Source organism: Ictidomys tridecemlineatus, chromosome 10 (assembly GCF_052094955.1).
Source record: "Ictidomys tridecemlineatus isolate mIctTri1 chromosome 10, mIctTri1.hap1, whole genome shotgun sequence".
Classification (NCBI taxonomy): Eukaryota; Metazoa; Chordata; class Mammalia; order Rodentia; family Sciuridae; genus Ictidomys; species Ictidomys tridecemlineatus.
This window is the reverse complement of record NC_135486.1, coordinates 116,126,096-116,133,777: the sequence shown is the minus strand read 5'-3', so window position 1 is coordinate 116,133,777 and position 7,682 is coordinate 116,126,096. Positions and strand designations below refer to the sequence as shown.

The following is a 7,682-nucleotide window of genomic DNA, read 5'->3' as shown; positions in this document are numbered from 1 at the left end:
GAAGTCACATTTCTTGAGGGTTTTGATCCCCTTCCTGCCACTCTGTAAGAGGAATGAGGGCTCTCAATTGCTCTGGACAAACCCTCAGCATTAAGTCTGAGTGACTGTGCTAAGCTAGGTGTGATATTGTGTTTGTTAAGTGGGTGTGTCTCAGAATTTTAGTGTAACTCTATATGACAGTGTGTTGTGTGTGTGACAGGTGGATCATGATTATGGAGGGGGCTGGATCATGATTATGGACGTGCACAATTTCTTTTCTCTTGTTAGTTTGTGGATGCCACCTTCGTGATGTTTGTGTGTGTGTGTGTGTGTGTGTGTGTGTGTGTGTCCTTTTCTCATTCTCTCCAGGAGTTGTCTCTCTTTGTGTCTCTCCCCATCTCTGTCTCTTTCTCTTTTTCCTTTTCTTGGTGACTCATCTCTGCGGCGTTGCCTCCCCCGGTTTGCAGGGTCTCCCCTCCCCCATTCAGAAGTGGGTGGGGGTCTGAAGCAATGAGACCCTGGGATTAAAAATCAGGGTGAGCATCCCCTTCCCATTGCTCATCACTCCAGACCCTCCAGTGGCCCCCAGCCCTCTCCCCAGCCCCTTCCCTGGACTTCCCACCCCTGGAGTGACTAGGGAGTAGGGCAATAATGTATGTATTCTAAATGGGGCCATTATCAGGGGGTCTTCAGCATCTCCTTTCACTTCAAAGTGGAGACCCTTGCCCTCTCATAAATGCCCCCTCTCTGCCTGTCCCCCCATATGGCTGACGCAATGAAAGGCTGCAGAGGTGAGTCACCGGTTGGGGGAGGGGGAGGGGAAGAAGGGGATGATGAACTGCGGGGGCCTTGAGCCCCTGCCCTTTCTTTCTCTCCTAGATTTTTCAGGGAAAAGACTCAATGCTCTGCCCCAACCCCCTGGTTTTCCAAACCTTCAGCTTTGGATCACTACTTTGCTGAACTCCATCTTCTTCTTCTAACCTCCTGGGGAGTATAGCAGAATCAGAAACAAAGATAAAGAGAGATGGATTCATGCAAACCACTCAGAGCAAACACCAGGCATCCCCATCTCAGCTCTGCCTTTTCTAGCTTCCTCTCCATTTCTCTTTCTTTCCTGCCATCTTCCTCCTCTCCCTGATCCCAGGATCCTGTCCCTAATCCATATCTCTTCCAGAAGCTCCTAGAGGGAGCTCATTCCAGGGAGGTGAAGATGTGTGAATGAGCTGACCCAGGTAGGAAACCTGGGGGTGAGAGGCAGATCCACAGTCCAGAGACCACACCGTCAAGATTCAGATAATGGAATCACCAAGCCTATTGCCTTTGGTGCCCTGAGTTTCCACCTTGTCTCCTCCACACCTTACCCCATGACGGCTGAGGCTCTGGGATATTGATGTCTGAGAGGGTTCCCTGGGAGTAAGTGGAGGCATAGAGGGGTGTGGGGTTAGGTGAAATGAAGGAGTGGGGAATGCTCTGAAAACCAGGGACAAGGACCCACAACTTGGGGACAGCAGATAAGTAACTTGGATTCTGAAGCTTTATGGCATAGAGATCTAGAAACAAATAGGGGGAGGGGCAAGAAAGAACAAGGCACATGGAAGCCCACATAATCACCAGCATGGAAGAACCCAGATAAATGCACAAAGACACACATACATATATACCCATTCTGGGGCACCACCAAGCCAGGCATACCTTTCAGACACCAACAGGCAACCCAGAATTGGGTGCAAAGACTCAAAGTTGCCCAGGTGGACAGGCATCCCAAAGAAATCAGAACCTACGCAGATAGCTGGAAAAGGGCAGAAACAGTCACATGCCTTGGAAGAGAAGAACCCCTATTTAAATGGAAAACAGTGCCATGACCATCCACTCTCAATCTGATGCAACACACAATTTGTTCCCCTCATGCCCTTTCTTTTTCTTCCCCACTATGGGTCTTTCTAATTTCTGTACACATATACAGAAAGAAGCTGAGAGGCATATCAGGAGCCTTTACACACATGTACACACACACACACACACACACAGGTACCATGTACACACATGTACAAACCAAGGGTTTACAGAATGTGTCTAGGTGCCTGTCTCCCCTCTTCTTGCATTTAAATTCTTATTCCCGTCAATCAACCCCCTTGGCTCCCCCCTGCAGATGTCTGACACATCTCTCTGATTCATTCAAGGTGACGTGACCCCCTCCCCATCCCACTACTGCCTGTAATGCAACAGTCTGAAAAGATGAAGGCAAGGGATTTGAGGGGAATCCAGAGGGGCAGGGGAGGCCCTGGAGAGTTGTGGGAGGGGGTATGTGAAGCACTGCCAAGAGGGTCTTTTGATCCCTTTTCTTTCCTTCCTTTGGGTTCTCCAGCCACCTTGGTTCTCAATAGTTTTTTTTTTTTTCCTCTTCTCCTTCAGCCTGCTTCTTCCACCTGCTCCAGGTTCCTTCCTTCTTTTCCTCTCCCTGCCCCCATCTCTTTTCTCTCTCCACTCCTCCCCATCTCTTTCCCCGCAGAGCTGATGGGCTCTCTTCTGGGAAAGTCGAGCCACTGATGGAAGCGGAGAAGCCTCTGCTGGCTATAGAGGGAAAGCACGTGAGTGTGCAAGTGTGCGAATGTGTGTGTTGGGGGGGACATAGAATGAAGGTCAGTACTAGGAACAGATGAGGAGGGGGGCTCGGACTGGCTCGAAAGAGGCTGTGAGCCCCCACAAACAACCCCATCCTGGTTTCCAGAGTCTTGGGATGCCTTTCGTGTGCCCACGAACACCCCTGTGTCCGCAGTTCTTGTGTATCTGGTGTGTGTCATTGTCACTCCCCCCTTTCCCTGCCCACGCCCCCGCACTGCTCTCTGCCTGCACCGCAGCCCCCTCCAGTCTCCCTCCCTCTCCTTCATTCCTGCAGTGGCTGCTCCCCTGGCCACCTTCCCTCTCCCCAATCCCCTCCCCATTTCCGTCCTCCCCCCACCCCCGCCCACGCCTGGTCTCCCTTCACCGGACCCAGCTCGCTGATGGATTCTCTCTGCGCAATCCGTGCGTCATCGCCCCCCACTCCCGGAACCTCTAACTATCCAAGCCCCCAGCCCCAACCCCTCTGGCAGGAGATACGGTCCAAGGGTCTGGTGGCAGAGAGGGTCTAACTCTGACGTCGCAGCGCCCCCCACCATTGCTTTCAAACCTTCCCTTTAAGTGGTGGAGAGAGAAGGAGTTGAGTCACCCCCCTACCTGCGCAACCCCCTCCCCACCTGGTCTGGTCTCGCCCTCCAAACGTCCTTGGGTAGGGGGAGCCGCGGGAGGGAAAGAAGCTGGAGGAGGGTGGGAAGTGGACTGAGAAGAGGCACAGCGGGGGGGGGGGGGGCTTGACAAGCACGGTAGTCAACCGGACAGAAGGACAGACACACCTTTTTCTCCAGACAAGAGCCGGTCGTGAACAGACACGACTCAAAGGTACACATCCTCAGTCTTTCCCTTTTCTCTTCTGACTCGACTCGGACCCTTTCCAATGTGTACAAAAACCGCAAGATCCACCCATCTGCGGGGGACCTGAGCCAGCACCCCGCACCGCAGATCCGTGGACTGCGCCCGCTGGAGAGCAGATCCGCCCCTCTTCTCAGGTTCACGCTGTCCTTGGGCGTGTTCCCCAAGGACCGTGAGGTTGAGGGGTAGGGAGTCCAGACCCCTTCGTAGCTTTCAAATCCTTATTCTCCCCCTCCCCAGTATTAATCTCCTATTGATGCCCAGTCAGACGCTGGGGGTGCCCCCTTCCTATTCAGCCCAGCAACGCAAGCTTGGCAGCTGCAAGTTGTTTTGTAACCCACCCTCCCGCCTTCTAGCGCCTCTGCATCCACCCTTCCATTCATTCTCCCATTCATTCATTCATCCTTTTCTCCTCGTCTCTCCTTCATTCATTCATAGCCCCTTGCCCCGCCCTTCTCAGCATTCATTCATTCATTCATTCATTCATTCATTTCCCGGAGCTTGGCTAGCGCACGCCCCTCCAACTGAGGCCCTCAGTGCGCAGGCGCAGGCCGGGAGAGTCACGCACTCTCCAATCGCTGGGCGTCCTCCCTCCACCAGGCGCCCGCCCGCTTCCCCATGAATGAACATTGACGTCAATGGGGCGGGGCGCACCCACGTGACCCCGCGCGCTCCCCTTTATAAGGCGGCGGAGGCGCGGGCGCTGTCCAGCGTGCTGAAGCCCTAGAAATCGAGCAGTCCGGAGCTGTGCGGATCCTGCTGAGCCCAGCCCACTGGACGTCAGACCTCGACCGTCGCTCAAAGCCCAGCCACCACTCGAAGCCAAGGCGGACGGGTCCCGATCTTCCCTTGTCCCTACCCTGCCCCGACCCTCCTCTCCACCTCCCTCATCGTGACACCGGCTGGTAAATACTCCGCTGTCCGCCCCCCAAACCCTTAGCAACCGTGGGTGTGAGGGAGGATTCTCTCTCCTCCCGGATGGGGGTGTAGAAAACACAGCGGGGAGCCCCTGGTAAGGGTCCTTGGTAAATGGGGGAGTCGCAGCTTTTCTCTTGCTGCTGAAGTCGCCCACGCACCATCCGGGGAGTCCTGTGGGGAGGGAGCAGAGATTTTCCCCCCTATCCTTGCTGCTTAGTACGTGGGCGCTGGCAGTGAGATGGCTCAGGGAAGGGGGCGAGGAGTACTGGGTGAGAGGGTTGCAGGCATCCTTTTCCCATTTTCACGACTTCAGAGATCAGCACATCTTCCTCCTTTGCTTCTAAACGTCCCTCTTCTGGGTAAGGTTAGGGGAATGAGGGAAGCCCCGGATTTCCTGCTTTAAGGTGGGGGAAGGGAACATAGAACTAGAGAGCGGGGAATTCTTACAGAAATCCCCTCTTTATTTGGTTCCTTCTATTTTTCAGTCTCCGGCAGCCCCTTGGTCATGAAATCCCTCAGGTTGCCGGCTTCCGCCCTCTTGTGCTTCCTTCTACTGATCAAGGGGTTAGAAGCAGCGCCCCCGGGGCGCCCCGAGGCGCAGCCTCCTCCCCTCAGCTCTGACCATAAAGAGCCAGTAGCTGGGGTCGCAACGCCCGGGCAAAAGGATGACAGCGCCCCAGACGTCCGAGCCGCTCGAAATTCTGAGCCGCAGGACGAGGGAGAGCTTTTCCAGGGCGTGGATCCCCGGGCGCTGGCCGCGGTGCTGCTGCAGGCACTCGACCGCCCGGCGTCGTCCCCGGCGTCGGGTGGCTCCCAGCAGGGGCCAGCTGAAGACACAGCAGAAGCTCTGCTCACCGAGACCGTGCGCAGCCAGACCCACAGCCTACCGGCTCCAGAGACCCAGGCACCCGCGGTCCCGCCTCGCCCTCAGACGCAGGAGAACGGTCTGGAAGCGGGAGACCCCTCTGAGGAGCTCGAGGCGCTAGCGTCACTGCTCCAAGAACTTCGAGATTTCAGTCCGAGCAGTGCCAAGCGCCAGCAAGAGACGGCGGCAGCAGAGACCGAAACCCGCACGCACACGCTGACCCGAGTCAATCTGGAGAGCCCTGGGCCAGAGCGCGTATGGCGCGCTTCCTGGGGAGAGTTCCAGGCGCGCGTCCCAGAGCGCGCGCCTCTGCCGCCCCCAGCTCCTTCGCAATTCCAGGCGCGTGTGCCTGAGAACGGGCCCCTTCCCGAAGCCCACCAGTTCGGGGAAGGAGTGTCCTCCCCCAAAACACACCTGGGAGAGGCTTTGGCACCCTTATCCAAGGCGTACCAAGGCCTGGGCGCCCCCTTCCCCAAGGCGCGCCGGCCCGAGAGCTCACTCTTGGGCGGCTCCGAGGCGGGGGAGCGCCTACTACAGCAAGGGCTGGCGCAGGTAGAGGCCGGGCGGCGGCAGGCAGAAGCCACAAGGCAGGCCGCGGCGCAGGAAGAGCGGCTGGCCGACCTCGCCTCGGACCTGCTGCTCCAGTATTTGCTGCAGGGCGGGGCCCGGCAGCGCGGCCTGGGGGGTCGGGGGCTGCAGGAAACGCAGGAGCAGCGAGAGAGCGAGAGGGAGGAGGCGGAGCAGGAGCGACGCGGTGGGGAGGAGAGGGTGGGGGAAGAGGATGAGGAGGCGGCGGAGGCGGAGGCCGAGGCGGAGGAGGCAGAGAGGGCGCGGCAGAACGCGCTACTGTTTGCCGAGGAGGAGGACGGGGAAGCCGGAGCAGAGGACAAGCGCTCCCAGGAGGAGACGCCAGGCCACCGGCGGAAGGAGGCTGAGGGGGCAGAGGAGGGCGGGGAGGAGGAGGACGATGACGAGGAGATGGACCCGCAGACGATCGATAGCCTCATTGAGCTGTCCACTAAACTCCACCTGCCAGCCGACGATGTGGTCAGCATTATCGAGGAGGTGGAGGAGAAGCGGAAGCGGAAGAAGAACGCCCCTCCAGAGCCAGTGCCGCCCCCCCGGGCCGCCCCCGCCCCCACCCACGTCCGCTCCCCGCAGCCCCCGCCTCCCGCCCCCGCCCCCGCTCGGGATGAGCTGCCGGACTGGAACGAAGTGCTCCCGCCCTGGGATCGGGAGGAGAACGAGGTGTTTCCCCCTGGGCCCTACCACCCTTTTCCCAACTACATTCGGCCGCGGACACTGCAGCCGCCTGCGGCCTCGCGCCGCCGCCACTATCACCACGCCCTGCCGCCTTCGCGCCACTATCCGGACCAGGAGGCCCAGGCGCAGCGCGCGCAGGAGGCGGCGGAGGCGGAGGAGCGCCGGCTGCAGGAGCAGGAGGAGCTGGAGAATTACATCGAGCACGTGCTGCTCCGGCGCCCGTGACCCGCCCCGGCCCCGCCCCCGCGCGTCCCCGCCGCGCGCGCCGCCACTCCCCCTCCGTGTCGCTCCTCCGCCCTCTCGGTGTTTGCATGCGCCCCGGCCCCGCCCCTCGGTCGCCTCCTGGCCCCGCCCCCGCCCGCGGGCCGCTGTGTCTCCGGGCTGTTCCGGGACCTGCCAGACCTCTTCTCGAGACCGAAGCCCGAACTCCCAAAACTCTCGGGTTACCCGGGGCCCGCCCAGGTGGGCGGGTGGTTTGTGCGAGTTCCCTCCCCTCGGCGGGGCCCTGTCCCAAACGAGTCTCTCATGGGACGTCCCCGTCCGAAACCGGAAAAAGCAGTTCCAATTAATTGTGTGAAAATGTGTCTGTCTCTCGCCCTTTGGGCGTCCCTAGAGCCTGTCCGCTCTCTCCAAATCGCTCTAAATTTACCTCTCCTTTCCTCTCACTGTTGTAAATACCCCCCACGGAGGAAATAGTTTTGCTAAGAAATAAAAGTGACTATTTTATTAGGACTTTGTTCTCCATTATTCACCCGTCCCCTTGGGCCTGTGAGGTCCTTCCCAAGGGGCGGTGAGGGAAGCGCCGGCGAAACCGATCACTTTCTGCTATCCCCAGACCAAAGCGAGGGTCGAGTGGGAGAACAGGTGAAATCATATTTGGAGGGTAAATGTTTCCCGCTTCAAGCTTGGGGATAGGGCAGGTTAAAGTCATCAAGTATGAAGCCACAAGCTTCCAGTCCAAGACACTACAGCAGCTACTGTGGGTACCTGGGAAACTCTCCGCGGTCCTGGGTGGTACTCCACCTCTCCCTTAACTGCCCCATGAATTCCCTGGTCCTATGTACTTCACAGGAAATGTGGGGACAAGGGGTTGACAGCGAAGAGACACCCTGCTGTTAGCTGTTTCTCAATCCTTCCTAAGCACAGACACCCTTGAACTCCTGATTCCTTGCCAAATGAAACTAAACCG

At 58.3% G+C, this 7,682-nt stretch overlaps 1 protein-coding gene across 2 annotated transcripts; it reads left to right on the top strand.

The window, feature by feature from the left end:
• Nucleotides 1-2,398: 2,398 nt before the first annotated feature.
• On the top strand, nucleotides 2,399-7,219 carry Vgf (VGF nerve growth factor inducible). Of its 2 annotated transcripts, XM_040278718.2 has the most exons (3): nucleotides 2,399-2,567; nucleotides 4,133-4,352; nucleotides 4,851-7,219. In XM_040278718.2, the coding sequence occupies exon 3, from the start codon at nucleotides 4,871-4,873 to the stop codon at nucleotides 6,716-6,718; it is 1,848 nt and encodes a 615-aa protein (XP_040134652.1). In that variant the 5' UTR covers nucleotides 2,399-2,567; nucleotides 4,133-4,352; nucleotides 4,851-4,870; the 3' UTR covers nucleotides 6,719-7,219. The 2 variants fall into 2 exon arrangements, with proteins under 2 accessions (XP_040134652.1, XP_021584239.1); XM_021728564.3 differs by lacking the exons at nucleotides 2,399-2,567; nucleotides 4,133-4,352 and adding an exon at nucleotides 4,361-4,724.
• The last annotated feature ends 463 nt before the right edge of the window (nucleotides 7,220-7,682 follow it).

Bases quoted from the DNA above. Each gene is read 5' to 3' on its own strand.
- Vgf (XM_021728564.3), top strand. From the start codon at position 4,604: ATGGCTCAGGGAAGGGGGCGAGGAGTACTGGGTGAGAGGGTTGCAGGC. The intron at 4,725-4,850 runs GTAAGGTTAGGG...TCTATTTTTCAG, and splicing joins TCTAAACGTCCCTCTTCTGG to TCTCCGGCAGCCCCTTGGTC.